General features: G+C 36.7%; 3 protein-coding genes across 3 annotated transcripts in view; 2 read left to right on the forward strand and 1 right to left on the reverse strand.

The window, feature by feature from the left end:
- Window positions 1-14,393: 14,393 nt before the first annotated feature.
- The window catches only part of LOC149532524 (uncharacterized), a 29,041-nt gene continuing 19,293 nt past the window's right edge, over window positions 14,394-24,141 (reverse strand). Inside the window, exon 2 of the mRNA XM_089807133.1 lies at window positions 14,394-16,034. The gene's annotated coding sequence lies outside the window, so the exon portion shown is untranslated. The remainder of the gene's footprint in view (window positions 16,035-24,141) is intronic.
- LOC149532525 (uncharacterized) lies at window positions 18,631-22,473 on the forward strand. Its single transcript, XM_089805729.1, has 6 exons — window positions 18,631-20,118; window positions 20,250-20,406; window positions 21,526-21,672; window positions 22,005-22,083; window positions 22,168-22,206; window positions 22,354-22,473. The coding sequence occupies exons 1-6, from the start codon at window positions 19,767-19,769 to the stop codon at window positions 22,471-22,473; spliced, it is 894 nt and encodes a 297-aa protein (XP_089661855.1). The 5' UTR covers window positions 18,631-19,766.
- LOC149532526 (uncharacterized) lies at window positions 18,650-19,099 on the forward strand. Its single transcript, XM_089807134.1, has 2 exons — window positions 18,650-18,863; window positions 18,972-19,099. Exons 1-2 carry the CDS (start codon window positions 18,650-18,652, stop codon window positions 19,085-19,087), a joined length of 330 nt encoding a protein of 109 aa, XP_089663260.1. The 3' UTR covers window positions 19,088-19,099.

The raw sequence follows: 24,141 nt of genomic DNA on the forward strand, positions 1-24,141 counted from the left end.
CATAGAGGACTTCATTGACAAGTACATTTCATGTGACTCTACACTATTAGATCCAAATCTTGTCAAAATGCGAACTCACCACCACACAAAAACATGCAAAAAGTATAAAGAATCTAGCTATAGATTTAGCTTTCCCTTACCTCCAGTGAGACAAACAATAATATTGGGGCCCTTGTTAAAAGTTGATCCTACAATTAAAGATAGAGCTAAAGTTTTCTACAAACAATTAAAGACCAAACATTACACAAAGGAAGTTACATTTGACAATTTCTTGAATGAATTTCAACTTGAAGAAGCTGATTACATTGCCATGTTGCAAGCATCGTTGCCCCATAAAATTGTTTTGCTAAAAAGGCAACCAATTGATATATGGATAAATTCATTTGCTAGAAAAATTTCTGCCCTATGGTATGCAAATACAGACACACAATTTATCTTGGATGCATATGATGTTGCATCATATTGTAGTTCATACATGACAAAAGAAGATAGAACATTTTCATGAGCATTTAACCAAATATGAAAACAATGCACCTATGCTTACAATGACAAAGTGCATTTCATACAGAAACTAGGGAATGCATTGCTAAATTACCAACAAATGTCCAGCCATCAAGCAATTCATATTGCATTGTCTTTACCGTTACAAAGAAGCTCGAGAAGTACCATCTTCATCAATATCTCTCCACCGGCTAATAGAATTGTTATGCTAAAGAGTCCTAAGCTAATTGCAAAAGAGAAATATGACTCCAAAAATATCATGTATGCATCTGCAATAAACAAGTATATATAGAGGCCAAAACTCTTTGACTAAATGTCACTTGTAGAAGATACAGCTTTTTACCCAAACAACCCATTGAAGCCCAAAAAAAGAACAAGACCATGCATCACATGTTATGTATGATATAATCCACATATTGATTATGAAAAAAAATTTCAAGAAAAACTCATGCTTTATGTCCCTTTCAGAAACAGTGAAACCTTGCTATTGACTAGGCACGAATCATGGAATTCAGCATTTGAAACACACAAAGTAGAAATCGCTCGCAATGAAAAAATGTTCACTTGACCAGTAGATAGTAAATGGGGTGACATCGATGAAGCTGCAACAGAAGCTAGCAAAATCAACCAACCGACAGAAGACCTTGACATTGACCATGTACAGAAAGAAGTTAAAAATGAAATTGAGAAATACGACATTATGGTTGACATGAAACATATAAAAGCCTCACAAAACATGCATGCTACTAGATCCTCGCTATTCTCATAAATTCCCCACCCATTTCTTCTTCCAAATGAAAAATACTTCAACTTGCGAAGGCAGCTAAACCAAGAGCAGCAGTCAATAGTGAAAGATATTCTCATGTAAAAGAGACTTGCATTTGACAAACCACATTACTTGTTCTTGACAGGGGGTGTTGGCATTGGAAAAACGTTTACAGCAAAAGTCCTCTTTCAAGCAATAATTCGGATCTATGAAAGGCAACTAGAAAGTGACCCCTACAAGCCTGAAGGCATTATTGTCGCTTCAACAAGAAAAGCTACATTCAATGGAAGCGGCATAACTGCACATTCTATTTTCCAACTGCCATATAACTCTTCAAAGATGTTGCCATTGGACTCAAACAATCTTTACAACTTAAGCAAGATATTGGACCAACTACAAGTCTTAATCGATTGGTTCAAGAATACTATATTATATTGACAGAAGACTTCGCCAAATCAAGCATATGCCAACAAAACCATTTGGCAATGTTAACATCGTATTTTGTGGTGACTTATATCAAGCACAACCTGTATGCAATAATTTGATTTTTGAAGAGCCAACATTAAACAGTGAAAAATTCCATACATATTTCAAAAATCCCATACACATTTTGGCTAGACATCTTATGCTTTGAGTTGAACACTATTGTGCGACAAACAAACCAACACTTCATTTCCATTTTAAATTGTGCAAGAACTGGTCAACAAAATGACGAGGACCTTAGCTACTTAAATTTAACATGTTATAAGACACCTCCTAATGATCCTGAATTCCTACACCTGTTTCACAGAAACTCAACTGTTTTCGACCATAATAAACGAATGTTGGACTCCTTACCTAGTAAGCTCCATGTATTTGAGGCTCTCGATGAAACAGACTCGCACGTTGACAGTTTCCATTGCCAAGCTCAAAAATCATCATTGCCTGTTGTAATCTATCTAAAGCCAGGAATTCTAGTTGAGCTAATAGCTGGGAACCTTGACACAAAAGATGGACTGGTCAATGGTGCTAATGGAGTCTTCTAACTTCATACAACAAATCATGAAGGCATTCTACGGATTCAATTTAATGACACTACAATTGGCATATCAGGGCGCAGGAAAATGCAAAGCCTTTACACCAGTTCTATTCCACCTTCTTAGACCCCAATTATGAAAATAGGCAGAAAAATGAAAATCCCTACCAAATTTATCACACAAAAACAATTCCCCATTCAACTAGCATCTGCAAGAACTATCCATAGGGCACAGGGTCTTACAATGGATGCACTTGCTTTTGATCCTACAAAAGTATGCCAACATGATCTCGCCTACACATTTTTGTCTTGTGTAAGAACAATTGAGACATTATATTTGATCCATAAACTGCAACATCAAAATTTCAAAGTCTCCCAAAAAGTAGACAAGGAAATGAATGAACTTTGAAATCAAGCAGAATGGAAACTTGAATATAGCCTCCCTTCCCTATCAATGCTCCATCTTATCATATGCTCACTCAATACTCGAAGCCTTCCATTCCATGTAGAGGAAATTGTTCACGACCATGATTTGCTCAAAGAAACTATATTGTGCCTCCAAGAAACAAGATACAAGACCAATGCACACCTCCCATTGCTACATGAAATATACAATTGTCATTCTTCATTTGCTATTCATGGTATATAGACTTATTGTACAAAAGCAACTACAATACTAAATACAAATTCTTTTGCAATAGACTCTCTAGAGTCAACCACCATTGATATATTACATGTCGATCATACCATACAAATTACTAATGTTTATATTAGACCAGGTGCACCCATCACTGACATATTGAATTGAATACTAACTATCTTCATCTCGTTGCAAACAAATTCAAAAGTAATAATCACTAGAAACTTCAACGTTGACATGCTACATCCTAGTTAAAAACAAAAAATACTTGCAAAACTCATGCAACAACACAAATTTGCCTTAATGGTTGACAAAGCAACAACATTTGCAAGTACTTTTCTAGACCACTTTTGGATACATAATATTAATCAGGAATCTACAAAATTTATTCTTCTAGATACATATTGGACAGATCATTTTGCAGTATCTTTACAACTCCACCTATAAATTATGAAGTCTTTGTCTTAGAAAATAACCTCGACAGAACAGCTTACATTCTTTACTTAAGCATTGCAAAACCACTATTTGACACAGCTTTCTAATTTGCTTTATACGCCTCCCTCAAACCATATCTTTAGAGAAGTGCATATAAGTTTTCTGCATTTTGTTGCAAAAGAATATTGACCTGGCTCATTCACATGACCTTTGTCAAACTCACTTTCGTATTGTTGTTGCATCTAAACAATGTCATAGTTTTATTCATGAACAGATATGCGATGGAGCAATCCAAAATAAGCAAACATGAAGCTGGCAGCAGCCTTGAAACGAATGAGCTGCAAAAGCGAAATTGAAGTCTCACAAAAAGGTATTGCAATAATATATGCAACATTCCATACCTTTTTCATGCATCCATTTAATTTATATAAAAATTTAGTTATTCTACTGACTTTTTTACATTTTCTAGAACCTCGTTCATATCCTCACCTCAACAAGAAAACCTTGCAGAAGAAAACAACAGCTCTCATGATAGAGACCTAGCAAAAAGGTGTAAATGATTGTATAGCTCTTAAACTATTTAATTCATTTCCATGCCATTGTAGACTCTATAATAATAATGTCTTCTCTTTGCAAACTGAGCACAGAAGAAAAAAATATATCCACCATTGTAGATATTTGTAGAATGCAATAAACTACTATTATTGAAGGTGATGTCCTTGTTACTTATGGTCCTGCTTATGCAAAAAATCTAACAAGCCCAGCAAAGTCTCCTATAGTGCATGTTGATCTTGTCGATAATGATGGTCACATGAGCATAACAGCAAATATAACTAGCCAATTAATAGATAGATTTATGACAAAGCTTTTGCTTGGTGCAAGTGTCCACATCAAAGATTTCTCTCTCAAGAAAAAAACACAGTATGAAAGAGGCAACCCAAACTATTGCATCCAGTTCACTGCACAAACATCCATTGAAACAATTGACCAAGTCTGCAGGCAACAAAAATTGATGCCCGATACAAGAATATGTCAACTTATTCAATCGCCTAACAACTATTCAATTGGCACATTGGGTGTTATAGTGGCAGCTCACAAACAAACGCCAAAGGAGTACGAGCTCCATGTCAAAGATGGGGAATCTATATCGAACACATCTATTGTAATCTTCTCATTCCATTTTTCTATTCAACATTGACTTTTCTTAGTCATTATACAATTGCCTACTCTATTGACTGACACATTTATTTTTATTGTAGGTAATTGTGCCTAAATTCCATGCTCAAGCTTACACAACACTCCAATGAATCTTGCATTCTACCACAACACTGCTCCTGCTCTTGAAGAATGTTGTGCGTTGTGTGCCTAGAGGAACAAATAGCATTAAAACAACACCACCAACATATGTTGATAGCCTCAATGATGAAAGTACAGTCAATGCTCTACAGAACATACTCTCTTGTAGTATCCAGGTAACCGACAAAACCATACCACTTCTCAAATAAAATTGCAATCATATTCTAGACAAAAGACATCTCAAACTAATATCAAAATCTCCTTCAATCTCCTAGGTCACCGGTACCCTCAGGCCAAAGAATGCTTATCTGCAAGCATACCAGCTACTATGTGCAAAATGCAACCATCCAACTTCATTGGCCCCATCCTCAACCACCAAAAATTGCCAATGTCTTGCATGCAGCCAAAACACAGACTTCGCCTATGGACCTTTCTTGCAATGCACCATAGAAATTGATAATAAAATTGTTGAATATACCATGACTAGCAAAATGCTTAAGCAAAGGTTGTCGCAGCTTACAAACATACTATTTCAGTCCTACAAAAAGAATATGTCAATAGTCGTGTATCTGTTGCGAACATTTGAAATACAGCAAACTTTTTCCATTGCAATGAATGACAATATAATCTCCATTATAGGAGAAACCAACAACGTAAGATAAAACTAATTCGTCTTTATTTTCCTTTTGCTTTATCAAATATTTATTTCCCTTTGAAGCCTTTGCACTTAACAAAGCAATTTTGGGCTCTATTGTAGATCAATTAAGGCTCATAAACTACAACTCAGGTTTTTTGTCATTGGACAGCTTAAATCCACACCGTCACATTTAATCTACTGAAGACCTTGCAGATGTCCTGCCAACTATAACTTTCATACGAATGACTTCTATCTTAAAATTTTGGTATATATAGAAAGGATTTCATCAACAATATCATGTTCAATACATAAATGACTTGCAATTATATGCAGTTTAATAATTTTGTTGTCGACAAGTTCCAGTGCAAAGATCTTGCAGATACTTTACGTAGAATTATGTCATACAACTACAAGTTTGTATCCTGCATTCAGGCATAAACAAAAAACATGCACTCAGAAACATGCAATCTAATATTTTGCTATCTAAAGAAAACATTATTTTCAGTCAAATTTTCCTTGCTTGTATACTACCTTATTTAATTTCATTTCCCTTCTATCTATTTGCAACACCTATAATCTATTGGGCTAGAAATTAGCACTTGCTTTAAAAAAAATGGGTGTTATCTGTTTGTTTTAATCACATATGTAGACGAATTGTGTTTATGTTTGGATGTTGAAACTAGTTATTGGATTTCAACATATAGATTCCCAATACAATTCTAGAGCACTACATTTACATTTTTGATTTTACTGTCTCAAAAACAAGTTCCATATAATGTCCACTACAACAAATATTGATCCATTTTACAGGTAGAACAAGAATCAAAGATAGAAAACAACCCACGGCTATCTGTGACATGTTCTACGCACTATCCACGATTTAAAATGGCTTCATTTTCCTGTAACTGGTTTCCATCTTCAGCATCATCCACACTTCATTTTTTTTTGCCCAATGCGGATGTCGAAGCACATGGTTTTAGCATTGCATGATCTACATTTTGGTTCAATTTTCTTGTAGGTTATAGACTGAATTTTCGATTGCCCACTGATTTGTATATGCCATCCTATTGTTTAGCACTAGCTTGTAACAAACTAAAATCTCTCTTCTTCACAATTCTATTTTAAACAATTTTCTTTTTCATAGATAAGATAAGATAAATTTATTAATGTCCAACAAAAGACCACAATGTGGGTCTATGGAATTAGAAGCTTACAACAAGGAAAAAGCAAACAAACGGAACACCAAACGGTGTCCAAAAAAGAACAAGCACAACAAAAGAAGAAGAAAGCTCACGAAAAAGATTAGGTATCCGTCTTCATAGGGAAAAAGTCCAACAATGACTGATCTGTGCGGCTACCAGAAGCCCTGTGATGAAGCTGAGTGCTACGAGAGGAGTGTCGCTGGCAAAAAGGTCCCCTGCGGGGTCTCACCGATCTAGAACCGCCTATGCTAGGGAAACTGTACAGTCGCTTCACACCCTGAGCTGGAGTTAAGGGCGAGAAGAAGGTCGTAATAAGTTGTGCCTGGGTCTAACTCCTAGGAAATGAAAGCTGTAAAGTATGGTCACAAAGCTATAAGGACTCGTGGAGATAGAGTGCAATGCAATGCTGATCGGTGTACCTGAAAAAATCCGAGAGGGATCTGCAATCTCTAAACAGACAGTAAAATCTCCCTCTAATCTCATAGTATATGGGGCATCTGAAAAGAAAATGAATCTCGGATTTTGCCTCTGCTAAGGTACAAAATGTACACACCCGATCCTCTCTAGCAATATGGTGATCGACCTGAATCTGGAGTTTGTGCGAGCCCACCCTAAAGGAGCCAAGGGAGATACGCAAGGCGTGAGTCCAGTATCTATGTAAGTACTCAAGGCGTACAATAATCCCATCTTGGATAACTTAGAAGTGCTCAGTGTAGAAAGCCATCCTTAGACGTAGTCCCCCTAGAGGATCCACCCAGGTCCGTGTGATATACTTCATGTAAATGTCAAGTCTGACATGCCCGTTCAACTCCTGCCGAGAAGGGAGTAGATGAGCAGGGGCATCCAATGAGAACTGGTAGGGAGGAAGATGATCAATGTCGATCCCCACTAAACTCAGTAGGATAGTAGCCTGAGCATACCAACTGCGGGCTCTAGTGGCAGGATCGAAGTTAGCAATAGCAACTGAAGAGCAGTATGCTAAATGAGGGTATCTGTGTTGGCCTTCCTCTGAGTTAGCAAAGCCACAAAGACGGTGGAGAAACCAAATTATGTGAAAAATGGCTGCAAGTCTGAATGGGTGAGCACCGAACTCGGCCAAAATACTACTGTGGGGGGTAGAACCGTGACATCTGATAATCCGACGGAGGAGCATAATCTAGGTACTCTCGATCTTGGCCCAATCCGAGTCTAAAAGAGAAGGACCCCAAATCACCGAACCATACAGCACTTTGGGTCTTACTAAGGAATCCATGAGGGATAGCTTAGACGATGTATCCTGAAAGTGGTGTTTGAAGCACTGTCTCTCGAGCATGGCAAGGGAACCCAACCCTTTACTAATCCGAGGCTGAATAGCTGATCTCAAGCTGAAACGAGATCCAGAAAATTGAACCCAAGGTATGTGTAAGATGATGTAATCTCAACTTCCCGACCTTGAAAGTGAAAATGGAGATGTGAAGTCTTCAGACCGTTGAAGAGCATAACCTGAGTCTTCTCAAGGTTCACAACCAGCTGTCTCATAACACAAAAAGATGAAAGTCTATCTAAAAGCCTCTGAAGACCCTCAGGAGAGGAAGCAAGAAGAACCACATCATCAGCGAAGAGAAGGATGGAGATCAATAGCTGGTGTAGATGACAACCATCACCTAGAAGCGAGGAGTCACTAAGAAAAGCTTCGAGTTCATCAATGTAGATCCTAAACAAGGTGTGCGAGAGAGGGCAGCCCTGCTTCACCCCAATGGTGCTCTGGATAGGATCAGAGAGGCCCTCTGTGGTCCTGAGTCTACCAATCACAGTCTCATATAACCTCATAATAGCCATCAATAAGATCTCAGAAATACCAATATCTCTCAATCTCTGAAAAAGGGTTGCTCTGGGGATGGAATCAAAAGCCTTACGAAAATCCACAAAACAACAGTAGACTTTCTTCGAGTGATGTCGAGCCTCCTCTATAATAGCTTGTAGTGTAAAGATATGATCTATGGTCTGGTAGTATGTCCTGAATCCTGCTTGACCATTAGCCCTGCAATTCCTCCTATCAAGCTCATTGGATAAAATAGTATTCAAAGCTGTAACATAAAGTTTGGCAAATGCATGTCCAATCATGATGGTCCTGTAGTTTTCGGGATCAGAGGTCAGCCCAGACTTATGGATCGGGTGAATAATGTGTCTCGACCAAGAGTCCGAAAAACCCTCCTCATCAGCCGCCCTACTGCATCTCATAAGTCTAATGGCCTCGTAAATGTTGGAGGTGGAGAATAAGTGACAATGGGGGAGTGAGCTGGGAAGGGGGCTAAGTTGACCCGGGATGTCATACAACGTGGAGATATGGGAAGCAAGGAGATGAAGGTCGAGGGTGGACTGGGGTTGGCTATGCCTGGGGAACATGATGCGCCAAAACAACTTGGGATACTAAATAAGCGTGTCTCGGAGGGATCTGCCCTGTGAAGCAATAAATAATCGCTTCTTATGGCAAAGAAAGCGTTTGTAAGAGAGCCATAAATTGGTGAATGCGGGGGAATGAGTATCAAAAGCCAAGCGCAAGGAGCGGTGGAAAGTTTTACAGTCATCATCAAACCACTGATTCATGGGACAAGTATTTCGTTGAGCCGATCTGTGAGTGCTAAAAATGGAGTGGTGAGGGATAGAGAGGAGAACCGACTCCCAAATCGCGATAGCAAGTGAGTGAAACATGGTGGACACCTGACTGTGATCCGTGAAGCTAGCTGGGCAGAGGAATCTTCTCAAATGGAAAATGAAGAGGTCTTGATCACTATCCTCGAAACAGAAACGAGTGTGGGGGCGGAACCGGGCAGGGTGAGTAGAGATGGGTGGTAAAGGGTGGGAAGAAACATGGACCGAAAGGCTAAGAAGGGCATGATCAGCCAAGGGAAGATGGGAGATAGTAAAATTTTTGATGGAGGGGAGGAAGGAAGCAACAACGAGGATGTAATCCACCATGCTCGCACCCCCACTATGAGGCCAACACGTAAAAAGCTCAGAACCCGGGAAACAAGAGAGGCCATTCAGAATCACCAAGTTGGAGGACTCACAGAGCTGGAGAAGGTGGTGACCATAACAAGTTAGAGGTCCACTGTGATCCTCGGATAAACGTTGAAGCCCCATACTAGTAAGATCCCTCTCAGTAGTACAAATCAAATCGGACCCACGGTCATATTGGGAGGTCTGGAGATCTTTAGTCTGTGCATTAAAATCTCCTAAGATGATGATGTCGCCCATAGCCCCAAACTTGGAGATGCTCTCAAATAGGTATGAAAAAGGGTTCCCATCCTCAACACTATGAATGAAGTAAGGTGAGGTAGTCGACGGGAAGTAACAAACAGCAATGAAGATATCTTTCTGATGATGACTGGTACCTCCAACTCGGATCCACATAGTAAAATCTGATCATTAATTACATTGTGCACTGCATAACATACACGGTTACACTGCATCAATAATATAACTTATGTCTGTGGGCACTACTTATGTGTTTTTATCCTCTAGGCACTTCCTAGTCGACTCCTTAGGGTTGATCCCATTTCCCCCTGCTTCTTTTAATGGTATTTTGCATGTGTCCAAGGCAAAAAGATAGGCACTTAATCATTTTTGTTTATGCAAAACCCCTCAACAAATCATGTATACTCAGCAAATCTGTATATCATGTCTGTAATTTTACTGTTTAGCTTAGTTTGGGGTTTATTTTAGGTTCCCCTCCAAATTTGAAGAGAGTTTATCCCTCATGCCCCAGGGTCCATACCATTGTGGTGTCTTGCAAAAGGAAAATTAAAATGCTAGGAGCTGGAATGGAATATCTATAAAAAGTAAATGCATGGATCTCAGTGGGCATTGTTACAAATCCATAAGAAAAATGAATATGTTATAGTAAACCCCCTTCTTTTTAAACAATGAGTTATAGATTTGTAATTAGAAATTCACATCAAGCAATGATTTATGTTATCAATAGATTATTCTTCTGCAAGTAGGTTCCATAAACCCACAAAAAATAGCATCCCTTCCTCTTAGCTCTAGCCTTATTTTATCCTTATTAGCAAACACACCAACAAATATTGAAAAAAACAAGATTCTCTACTAGCGCTTACCTGGTTTCCAGTGATATCTTCAAGACCTTGATGCAATGCCTGAATTTGATCTCAAATGAAAGTCCCTCAAACAATGTCAATGGGAAGAGACGACCTTTTTTTTACTGTGACATTGAGATAGCGTGAAGAATTAGTTGAGATTATTTTGTTAATCACATGCCTGTACCTTTCAAAGCAATGGTTGCTACTTGTCGCTCAAAGATTTTTTGTTTAAGGGGCTTTGGTTTCCCCCCTTTCAAAAACTATACATTTCCCACCCTCTTTTGGCTTGGTATTTAACAACCACATGAATTTACATTAAAGATGAAAGACTAATTACCTTTGATTGGTTTCATTACTTGCTTGAATGTTTGATATATTATTTCTAATAGCTGATTAGCGATTTCTCCATAGCATTTGCCATGATTAAACTTCTTAAAAGTAAGTCTAGCGAATCAAATTTTCTTCTACATCTTTGACTTGATTTTTTTATCAAATTTTTATGTCCAGTACAAGAGAAATTGTTCATATACTCTTTTATAGTGATTTGTTCTTTTAATTAAGTAATTACAATGTTAATTATTACGTACTTTAAAAAAAAACATAGATGACAAGTCATTTTAATAGACATATGATCTATCAAATGAAAGCTTGCAAGCTGATAAGACCTTGCAATCATATATTTTGTTCATCAACACTAAACATAGTCATATATTCACATTTTCCATTTTTCCTTCTTAGTTCTTGAAAAAAAAAAACCTTCATCATATAATGAGAACAAATAAGCTATTGACCAGTAAAATGTTTGACATTTTATTTGTGCAAAACATGTAGATGATATTTGTGTTGCTTTTCCATAGCTTTCACCAACAAAACACAAATAAGCTATCGGCCAGTAAAATGTCTAGCAATCTATTTTCATTTAATTTTTTACGTTCTCTGATTCATTTACTCCCAAATTTTCATTAGGCCTCAATGCTTTTGTTTAGCACACTACAAACCTAATCACTGCATATATGTTGCATACAATTTGCTCATTTTCCATGCACATCTAAATAGCTTTTTCATGAAGTTTATTTCATTTTGCAAGCACAACCTACTATATATATTGTTTCTTTTATACAATCGCTGCCCATATAGACACATAAATCTAATTACTACTCTTATGATGCATATAATATGGTCATTTTCCATGTACTATTATATAATCATACCTTTTTACATCTTGCATCTACTATTTCTATGCAATTTTTGGATTTCCTAAAAGTCTATTATACATGCATTTTGTTTTTCCTTCCTACCTTGTGGCCTAGTTAAAAAATTATTTTATCTACAATTAGTTACACAACTAGAATTACACTGGACTTGATGTAAGTGAACATACCATAATCTCAAAGTGATTATATTCTCCCAATACATTGTTCAATTATTCTTCTCATAACTACTACTCAAATTTAGCAACTAATAATACTCTTCCCAAATTAAGCTATCCAAAAAAAAAAGACTAAACAATCAAATCAAATATCATATATTGAAAAACAAAAGTTATGCGCCTTATTATAATTCTACACCTTATCTAATAGTTTCTCATAAACTAAATTCCCATATTCCCCCCCTTCCTTACAATAGGCAAGGACTCCTACTCAAAAAGAGCTCTTGTTTAATTACGAATTTGTGTGATCGAATTTAGGTGTCTACACCTATAGCTTCATCCAATTCGTTAAGAGGTATAAATTTACCTCTAAGAGAGCAGAGAAGCTTGATGTTGCCTGTGGTTCCTTGTAACAAAAAGATTGCAAGACACACAAGTACAAAGAGAGCCCAACAACATAATGGGGTATAGAGCAAAGGATCCAACTCAAATTGATGAGGATGACAATGCAACAGAAGGCAAAGTAGGACTAGTTAGCATACCCTTGGACGATCAAGATATTACCCATGAGTAGTCTAGTAGTTCTAGTGATGAGGACTTCAATTTGGGGGATGATTGGAGAGTTCCCACCCTTTGATTTTTATTATTGACATTTTCTAGAGTGTGCTCACTTTAATATGGCCACAATACATCATTTCCTTTTAACTATTTCATGCTACTGTTCTCATTATAATCATGATCATCTTGATTTTTATATATATCATATTTATAATTTGAACAATAAATTTTGAATCTTTCATCTTTGTCATTTCATAGCCAATGGTTGACTTAAATGGTACTAGGAATAGTATATATTTTTCATTTATCATTATCCTTACTATATTTAACATGCTACTAAGTTCAATGGCCATTGATTATGAAGTTTCAAGATTCAAGTTTGAACTAAAGGTTTGTGAATCCCATCTCAACATGTTCTATATTCAATACAATTGGTAAGTTTATTGAAGTATCATTTCAAGTCATATATGTATATTATGCAACCACTCCCCCTCCCCCCGCACCCCCCACACACACACCCATCATCCCCAAATTGAGGCCTTTTTTCTCGCACATGAAACTCCTAAACATCCCCCCACACCACCACACCCCATGTCAGTGTAACTATAAATAAATAAAATTATTTGTACAATTCCTCCAATTACTATTGGGAGTAATCCGAGTTTATATATTATTATAGCATATTTGCCATTGTGGTGTCTTGTTTGTACTATGCTTGAGATCTTTTGACATAAGATCAAAAAGCAGTTAGCTGCTTCTAAAGGTCAGTGATAGCCCTTGGGCAAAAAGGAAATGGCAACATTCTTATTGAGAGAAAATTGGTGGCCAAGAACTGTCAAGGGATTGTGAACACAATGTTGCACAAACAAGTACCAATATAAACATAGTAGAAGGGACCATGGAACCACGTTAATTGTTTGTCATCCACCGAGGACAACTTGGAGGCAATGAATGCATAAATGTCAGCATTCAGGTGAAAAGTTTGTCATCATATTGGTTCAAAAATTATCATTGCCTTTCAATGATTACTATCCAATAAATCAATGTTTTAAGTTCATATTGAGATAAACCTTTGCAATAAGGTGAATTGTTGAATTGCATGCCAATGTAACACTCTCCCTATTGGCAACTATGCATACGTTTCAAGGAAACAACATTTCAGAATAACTCTCCCAGACCAAGGTAGCTTTGATGCTTTACCCGACTCCTATTAATTGGGGTGGAACAAGGATTGCAAAAGGAGTCAAAACAGAAACTGGTGATCACATGGCACCTTCACACCTATGCATCATCCAACACTAAGAAAGAAGAAACACTCTCAAAGGCCAAAAGGATTCTAGTACCTCAAGGGCACCTGCCATATTTGGTATATTGGCAGACAGCCCCATAATGAATGTAGTAACAGTTGTATGCCCCCTGCCAGAAGGCTCAAAAAGGGCATCAAACTTCAAAGCCTTATTGAGGTGGATGAGTTGTAGAAATGGCTGAATAATTTGACTAGTGATAGCTGCATCCATGGTTAAACAGTACAGTGGATCTGCAAATACGAGGCCTAAACAAGCAACCAAGGTGCGGTAACAGATATTGAACATCTAAAGAATATTTCTGCAAATATCAAATTACTACATATACAGAACAACAAAATCCAGTAGAAGAGAGATATGAAACTCTGCAGATCCATTATTGAGACTAATTAGTATTTTTAAAAGATTGGGATGCTCACTGGTTCATATCTGCAACAGTTCTGAATTACAGCAGGTGCAGTATCTTAAATTCATCAAAAAATTAATAAAAAACCAGGTATCCTATAAAAGACGAACCTTTTATTCCACAACATGAAATATACTGGAAACCATCAACAAATTAAAAGCATTAAACACCTACCAATCAAATGATGAAATTGTATCCATCATTATTAAATCCTCTCGATCACAAATTCTTGATAGAAGTGGTTACTCTAGTCACCCACCACCACAAAAGAGTTAATCAATAATCAAGTTTGTTACAGCAATGTCCAAATTAATAGCTGGACAAGATTTGCATTAACCAATCGAAATCACCTAACCATGTGCAACTAAGTGGCAAGCAAGGTGCCTTTCAGCGAACAGATGATGTCCTTTACAGTTATATATACCCAATTCATTTGCGTATCTTCAGCCTCATACATGATAGTATTCCACACTGTTTAAACATCATCTTACTCACAGATCAGATGACAATAGAAGTAACATGGAATTATCAAGCATTACAAGTCCCTTTGACAATGGTACAGCTCTTCAGGGGAACATATAATTATAAAAACAATTACATTTTCACTGTTTGAGAAGGGGAGATAACCAATAATGATTTGCAAGATCCAGAGCTAATCACCAACAAGAACCAAGCTGTACATTTTTTAATGACAATTTCATGCTGAGAAGCAGTAACTTCCTCCAAGACAATTCGTTTGAAGACCACTCCATGAATTACACAAATGCTCAAACTGAATTAAGTGTCTAATATTATGTTTAAAACTTAAGGGTGGGGGAATGCAACCTATCAGCTACTTCTGTATGAATTTGAGTATTACAGATACAAGATGGAATGCACATTTTATGTAAATGTGGTTCCATACATGGAGATGGACATCAGAATTTCCATCATATTGTTTTACAACAAAAAAACCCAAAACCTGGGCACAAGTTTCCACAAAACCCATTAGGGTTCTATACATAGATGGACATCAGAATTTCCATCATATTGTTTTACAACAAATTAAAAACCAATACTTGGGCATGAGTTTTCGAAAAACCCATTAGGTTTATTACATAATTACAAGGCAATAATTAATTAATTACAGTAGGTAAACGTGTAAAAGCTTCTAAATAAGTTACAATAACTAAAGAGAACTACATCGTTGACCATTTTCTTGTAAGCAAGAAGCCCACGTCTTTGTACATGCTACAGTTATTTCTGCACAGACAACAGAAGGCAGCAGAGTGTAGGATTTGTCTAAGATATACTTGTAATATGCAGACATGGACAGACTTCTCACCTTTGTCATTTTACAAACTCTATCCTTACATTTGAGCCTCTAAAGCTTGCTGCAGCAATAATACCCTTACATATAATGTTACAATGGACTTCTATAGAAGGCCACAAATGAACAACAATTTTAGCTGCATTTTAATATGGTTGAAAATGCAGATTTCTACAACAGGAAAGATACATGATAACTCTCTTATTAGAGAATGACATGCAATTCAGAAATACAGGCAGAATGCTCAAGATATCCTCAAAAACCTGCCTGTCATTTGTTAAATTTTGATTAGACCACTCCAACTCAATGCTTCATGAAGACAAACACTCCAAGCATCACCAACGGCTTCCATTTGCCTAAGCAAAACTAATGTGTACAGGAATTGTGAAGATTGATCTAAATAACACAAATATACATTCCCTTATCATCAACCTATCCAACAAAAATAATTCACCGATTTACATGTGGCAGGTTGCCTTGTCCATCACAATACCCAGCTTAGGTTACTGGAAGACTGCAAACACCCAAATGCTTGAATGTTTAGGGCAACGTTTGAGTTATTGAACACAGAAAAATGATTGCAAACATAAGCTAATCACATTTAGTCAAAGTAAAAAGATAGACAGAAAAAAAATAGTCAGTTGAAGTATGAAGACAAACAGAAAAAATTATAAGAATTTGGTACTGCAAAATTTGTTAATTGTTTAATTTGAAGCTTCCTTTCTAACAGTGATTGTCTACAATAAGCATTCTAAAAGAACGTTGAAGGAAATAATACAAAGTAAAATCATCTTCCAAAGAAGATGTTTAATTATAAACATCCAAAGGCAGTTTCAGTCAATAACAATTACTCATGTGTCATCTTATTTTACAAAAAATGTATCAAGCAACAGCTCAAAAAACTAAAACCAAAAATAGCCTTCTATATAGCATGTACTAAACAAACTGTCAGATATGTAGAAAAACAGTCTCCTACATTACAACTAGAGATTATAGGATGGCAAAGACATGTGCATTGACAATATAAATCCACTGAGTCCAAGATTGTAGCATAAATAATAATGGTATAGTTGATTTTTTTGGTGACATTTATCTGACTTGTGCCCCAAAAAACTGGGTAAATTCTACAAGATTCAAGTAGAATATAAAAACAAAACTTTAAACTCCAAGATACTGAAAATCTAAACTTTGTAGAAACATTCAATTTCCACAAGTAATTAGTACATTAGATCTTCAGGTACAACTTTGTACCAGTTTCTGTTTTGAATCTGTCAAAACTCCTTTTTCAAAAAATCAATAGATCAAAAATAATTGCTTTATTGTCCTTGAATACATGATGTAAGAAGTACGCATAAAGCTTGCTGTGGAAAGTCAGCCATAATACTTAGCTCCTCAGCAGCATAAATAGCATCAATAGAAAATCTAATAAGATTCTTGAATATTCGCAAAAAATTACTGAAGGGAAAAAAAACTAGAGGGTACAGCTGCTAACTTCAAGTAATATTATGCTGCACACCTATAGGCTATAACTCCAGCCACATTTAGAGGAAACTTTTTAAACAACTTGTGTCTTGAGAAACAGCTGAATTTCCCTTCTCCTTAGAGTAGCCTCTTCTATTTAACGATCTGCATTATAAAATGCATAGCTACCAAATAATGCATCTGAACCATAGTAACGAGAATCGCCTGAATCGGCGATTCCGCGACCCGATTCATCCTGCGCGATTTTTTTTTGAATCGTGAATCAGTATTGCCGATTTCTGGGCCATGAATCGCCTGAATCGCCGATTCAGGCGATTCATGTAAAAATCACCAAAATCGACTATGAATCGCCCGCGGCATGTAAAAAGGGAAGTTGAAATTTTTAAAAAAATCACTTGTTTTTTTCACTTTGTTTTTGACCTATTCTCTTTGTTATAACCCTAAAGGGCCTTCTATTTGTGAAGCATGAGTAGAAGAGAGGAAAAGTGAGAGAGAAAAAGAGAAAAGAAAAGCCATAGGTTTCCAACCGGCAAGAAAGAGGAGCACCAAAGAGATCAGCAGGCCATTTGGGGAGCCCATCAATTGCTTTGGGAGCATTAAGGAGCCAATATCAACACTCCTCAACTCATTTGCAAGAGGTACGTGCTTATTTTTTTTCTTGCATGTTAGTGTATTATGCATTTTTTGTTAAATTTTTAGTGTATTATGCGTTTTTTGTTAAATTTCTATAATTTTCAAGAATTTTAGTGTAAATCTTGAATGCTCTTTATTTTTACTAAGTTGCAAGCTAGGGTTTGTTGTTTTCTAATTTTTATTAGCTTCAAACTTTGATATTTTACATAAAAAAAATTATTGCAGCAGCCTTTGCTCTCATTTTTCGCAAATTCCAATGGGTAAAAAAGATGAATGTTGGAAATATAATGAAGAGTTTCCTGGAAGAACCAAATATCAAACAAAATGCATGTTTTGTAAAGAAAAAATAACTTCCGGGGGTATTTATAGATTGAAATTCCACATTGCTGCTATACCTGGACATGATGTTACAGTTTGCACTCACCAAACTCCTGAGCCAAAACGCACTTGCTTAATGGCATTAGAAAAAATTGAAAAAGACAAAGCAAATAGGAAAATGCAAGTTGAAGGGTTAAGGGGTATTGGCTCCCATGTTCCCGCATCCACAGCCGCATCCACATCTGCATCTGCATCAGCTTCCGCATCCGTAGGTTGTGTTGGAGAGGGTTCTTCTAGGCCTCTTTTTTATCCTAGTTCTTCTACTCGTGCTAGTGCTAGTGCTAGTCGGTCACGTACTGAGATGGAGTCCCACACCAACCTATTGCAGCCTAGAGTGCGGAAAAACAGAATGGATAGTTACTTTGTGCCCCGCACTACTCCTAGTTCCCAACCCACGCTTGAGGGCATGGGTTTGAACAAGAAGATTCACGATGCTGCCAAAAAGGAGATATGCAAATTTTGGTACTTTTGCAACATTCCATTTATTGCAGCCAAGTAATTGATTCTTTTTTCTTTGTTTTCTTTAAAGCTAAAATTAAAAGTAAAAGTAAAACTTTAATTATATCTACTTGTTTTATAATTTTAGTCTTTGACATCTAAACTTTTATTTGTGACAGGGCTCCTTATTGGCAGAATATGATAGATGCGGTTGCTATTTGTGGTCCGGGGTTTAAAGCCCCAACTGAGGCTGAGTTGAGCGGATACCTCCTGGATGAGATGGTAGAGGACATTAGGGTTGACCTCGAGGAGAACCGAAAGGAATGGATTGCAAAGGGTTGCACCATCATGACTGATGGTTGGACCGATAGGAGGAATAGAACACTCCTCAATTTTCTTGTATCCTGTGGAGGTGATTGATCATTCTACTTTCCTACATACATTGTAAATTTTGATTTGTTGAATGCTAATTCGTTAATGATCCATTTAATATTATAATTCGTTGTTTTGTTACTTGTAGGATATACCATGTTCATAAAATCCATTGATGCTTCCGCACATGTGAAAAATGCCACATATTTATGTGAGGCTATTGAGGAAGTTATAGCAGAGGTGGGAGAACAAAATGCGATCTAGGTGGTGACGGATAATGCAACAAATTATGTTGCAGCAGGTAAACTTTTAACTTTGCAAGTTTTGAAAATAAATTTATTTGAATTTTGAAATTTGAGTTTCTAATTGACTTAAAATTGTTGTAGGTAAACTTTTGATGGAGAGGCACCCCACCATATTTTGGTCCCCTTGTGCGGCACACTGCATTGACCTCATGTTGGAGGAAATTAGCAAACTTGAGTTTGTCAAGTCATGTGTGGAAAGGGCAAAAAATATATGTAAATTCATTTATAATCATGCATTTGTCCTTAGTACAATGAGGAAGTACACAAAGGCAAGGAGTTAGCTCGCCCAGGTATCACGAGGTTTGCCTCGAATTTCATCACCTTGCAGTCCTTGTTGACATCAAGGGATGGATTGAGGAGCATGTTTGTTGGGCAGGAGTGGATTTGCTCTTCCTATGCTACGACCACTGTAGGGTTAGATGTGGCGAATTGCATATCTGATGAGGATGGTTTTTGGAAACCCGCTAGAGAAATCCTTAAGGTAAATTTATTGCAATTTAACATTTAGTATTTTGCTTTTACTTTAAGTTATATTATTTTATATTTAAGTTTTGACTCAAATTTTTTGTTTTACTTTATATGTAGGTCACTGAGCCCCTTGAAGCTTTGCTACGAACTGCTGATGGGAGAAGCCCTCTATGGGCTACATTTATGAGGGCATGGATAGGGCCAAGGAGGCCATCAGAGCCCAATATGCAGGAGTGCAGGAGAGGTATGGCCCTATTTGGGACATCATCGATAGGAGATGGCAGAATCAGCTCCATCGACCCATCCACACAGCAGCTTACTATCTGAATCCGGCATTTCGTTTCCGTCCTGAGTTCAAGGCGGATGCGGAGGTTCTCACTGGCTTATACACAGTGATTCAAAGATTGAGTAGCGATGAAAATAGCGCTGCTGCGATTGTTGAGCTAGACCAGTTCAACAATAAGGAGGGGCCACTTTTCTCTGGCAGGATGGCCATAAATGCTCAGACAACACTACAGCCAGGTAAAAATTAAATAATATATTCAATATTCATGAATCTAGATTCTAAACTTAAAGTTGATTATATAATGCATTAATTTTAGAGTTGTAATTTGTAAATGAGACTAATTGTTTTTGTTTTTTCCTTATTTCAGATAGATGGTGGCAAATGTTTGGGGCCACAACCCCAAACCTTCAAAAAATTGCCATCCGCATTCTGAGTCAGCCGAGCAGCGCTTCTGGATGTGAGCGCAGTTGGTCCATGTTCGAGCACATCCACTCGAAGAGGAGAAACAGGTTGACAGTGCAGAGGTTGAATGATCTTGTCTTTGTTCATTACAACCTTCGTCTTAGGATTAGAAAGATTTTGAACGCTGACTCCTCTCCGATCATTCTAGAGGAGATTGATCCAGAATCAGAGTGGATCACAAAGACCGTGGACCCAGTCTTCACTGAGGAAGACCGCGTGTGGGTTGACCAGGTGGATGTAGAGGCTGAGGCTGTGGCTAGGGCAGAGGAGGCAGCTAGAGCACGTTCAGGCATTGGTAGACGCACACGCGGACACACAGACGCAGGCCCTAGCGACGTTATTCATGAGCCCATTGCCCATGCAGGGGACATGGCTCGACAGTCCTCTAGGACCTACCTTACACGCCTTTCTCATAGGCAAACTGGATACTCAGAGGCTGAGGTTGAGGCTGTAGCAAAGCTAGAGGATGATGATGAGGATGATGAGGCTTGAGCTGGAGCCTTGTTTTTATATTTTGTTTACACTGTATAGATATTGATAGTGATACTGAATCACTGATAGACATATGTTTCAAACTTTCATGGATCTTCATCTTAGATTTATACATACATTTATGATTTGATGTCTTATAGATCTTCATGATTTCATCTTACTGATTCTATGATTTGAATCATTATGATCATTTGATTTTTATTTACTTCAGCTAGCATACAATTTACATTTTAGTACATAATGATAACATAGTTACGTATGTGATGGATTTTATGTTTCATGTTTATGTATGTTAGATTCTATTTGATGATGTTATAGAGTTTTCAAGTTATATTCAATAAAGGGTGCATGAAATAAGTCTTAAATTGTTAAAATCTTTACATTTAAAGGGTTTTTTCAAATTTGCCGATTCATCGCCGATTCACCGGCGATTCACCCCCGATTCACGATTCGATTCGGCCGTGCCGATTCCGATTCACGTTACTATGATCTGAACTGAGAGAACTTTTCAAAGAAATGTTTTCTAAACAAACAGCAATTAGCTTACAGAACTATCATTAAAAAATTCTGTTTGACAATGATGTTAGAGGAATGCAGCCCAGGTTTACATTCCCATAGCCACATATTTAGTAACTATTATATATGACCAAGTTACTTGGTCCTGGTACATATATCGGTTCAATGTTCAGGAATGGTAAATTGGCAAAAAGAAATAATTCCCCAGGTACTTTGAGTATAAAACTAAGTTGCCGGTATGGGTACAGGCATGGGTACAGATACGCGGGTACGGTACATGGGTACGGCAATTTTTTGGAAGGGGGTTTGGGTACATTTGGGTACGTCTGGACAAAAAAATATAAAAATCATAAATATATATGTATAATAGTCTGAAAAATAGAATATTATCCATTATGTTATCTATACCAGCCAACAAGTTAAAAAAACACATTAGTATTAAACAATAAATTAAAAATTATTAATAATATTATATTATATTATCTATGCATTAAAAACTTACAATTTAATTTTAAAATGTTTTAAAAACTTTAAAAATTTATAATATTATATAAATCTAAATTTTAAAAAATCTTAAATTATCCTAAAAGTCCCCGTTACCTAAACCAATTTAAAACTTTTGTTAACTAAGAACTTTTATAAACTTTCATAGCTGCCGCACGCAGGTTGCTCCGTCGTCACAGATACCATTTCCAGAATGCAGACAGGGCGAACGTCTGCACTTTGATTCAGTTAGAACTGATTAGTTTAGACCTAGTTTGATCTGAACACAGTCTGCAATGGATTCAAACAGCTACTGTCTGCAATCATTACAGTTTGGCGCAAATAGAAAGGAAAGAGGAGAGGCTTTAGCTGTGAGATTTTAGAGTTTTCGAATGTGAAAAAGAAGGTTTATATAACACGTCAACTTCAAATTCATCAGAAAACAAATTTAAAACACCACATTAACCCTAAGATTCGAAGTCAAATCGCCACGTCAGGATAAAAACGTCTGAATACAGGTTGAGAAAATCACATACAATTCAGGCTTTGAAAAATTGAACCCTCTTCGATTCCATGGCAATTTTCCAACATATCCGATTCTGATACGTACTGTACCAGCATTTGATGGAAATTTCTAAAGTACCAGTAACTTAGATATAAAATATATTTAAAAGGTAATACTCCATATAACTATTGACCATAATTGCCGATAAACAAAATACCTAATAAATTGTAAAAGAAATACCTCATCTTTTCCAAAAAAAGGAGAAAACAAAAGAATAAAAAAAATTCATTGATCTGTCAAATGTAAATTTATAAAAGAAGAAAGTTAAAATCATTAATCTTTGTAGTGCTCTTCCAAGGGCATCAAATTCAACCTCTAATTCACTTGAACCACAATAAATTGCAATACCACTCCCACTACTCATGATATGGGTAAAAGTTGCCCCATCTAAAGAGACTTAGCATACTGCAGAACATTTGCATCGAAGTCAACATATGCAAGATTTAGATCCCTATTCTTTGTCACCTCATTGTTATCAAGTTCATTATGTTTGTAAGAGATACAACTTTAAATGCACATAGACCAAATCCTCAGCCTTTCTTGCACCCAACTAGTTGCACTTTACGAAAAACGAGCACATATTCCAATTCCACTCAACCAACTCACAACTTGTTGAAGTTCCATACACGCTTCATGCAATATTAACAACTGTAATACATAACAACAAAATATAAGTGAGGAAGTTAAAAAATTAAAGAATGGATACTTGAGAATAAAAAGATTATTAGAAGAAGCTTGGCCATATATGTACCACCATTCATAGCATCTTTCTTGTACTTGTCTCCAAGAGTGCAATCCTCACGACTCCTTAAGATATAATAGTGACCAAACACTCTAAAGACAAATATTTTTCAATATAGTCTTGTACCCAATAGAGAACTCTTCATATCTCTATGGTGCCACCTACCTCAACCAAGAAGTTGTGTGTGGATGTCTTAGGGACAAAGCAAGAGAGTGGTCATCTTGTTCCAACAATAATAATGAATTTTTACACTCTTTTGAAAAATGCTTCACTGGGAATCAATCATTCTCCTTAAACTATTAGGGTCCTTATTTTCCAACTATGAAATCTATGCCATTATAAATTTCATCTGCACATAATCAATCCATGTCAACTTCACCTATCTTCCTCGAGATAAGTTAAATGAAACTTGAAACACCACAGACCAATTTTTGCACTCTTTTGAGAAATGCTTCAATAGGAACAGATCCATTCTGACTATGAAATCCACGCCATCGTAAATTTTGTCTGCACATGATCGATCCATGTCAACTTCCCCTATCATCCTTAGGTTAAGTTCAATGAAACTTAAAACATATTCCCCATAGACCAACCACTCATTACCAAGGATCAATGCTTACACCTACTCTAATCTAGAATCCATATACTCCAAAGAGTTAATGGCTCTTACACTCTCACAAGTCAAGACAATTGTGTTATATGAAGCAAGTTTCAGCAACCTAATATGGTGTGTAAAAATAAACAAACTAAGAAGTAGATAATATCACCAAAAATAAAGAATATATTACACTATAAATTACTTACTAAGTTGTAAGTGTGACAAGTTGGAAAAGGTCATTAAATAAACTTTGAAAATAATGATTTCCCACAAACATTTCGATCTCCTTGGACTCTATGTAGATTTATTTGACCCAGTCAATCTTTGTGCCAATCATTTGCACCATCAATTAATGGAATTGATGCACATGTCATCCAAAAAACACATGCATATGTACCCTA

Source organism: Cupressus sempervirens, chromosome 10 (assembly GCF_028749045.1).
Source record: "Cupressus sempervirens isolate cs-2001-9-10 chromosome 10, ASM2874904v1, whole genome shotgun sequence".
Classification (NCBI taxonomy): Eukaryota; Viridiplantae; Streptophyta; class Pinopsida; order Cupressales; family Cupressaceae; genus Cupressus; species Cupressus sempervirens.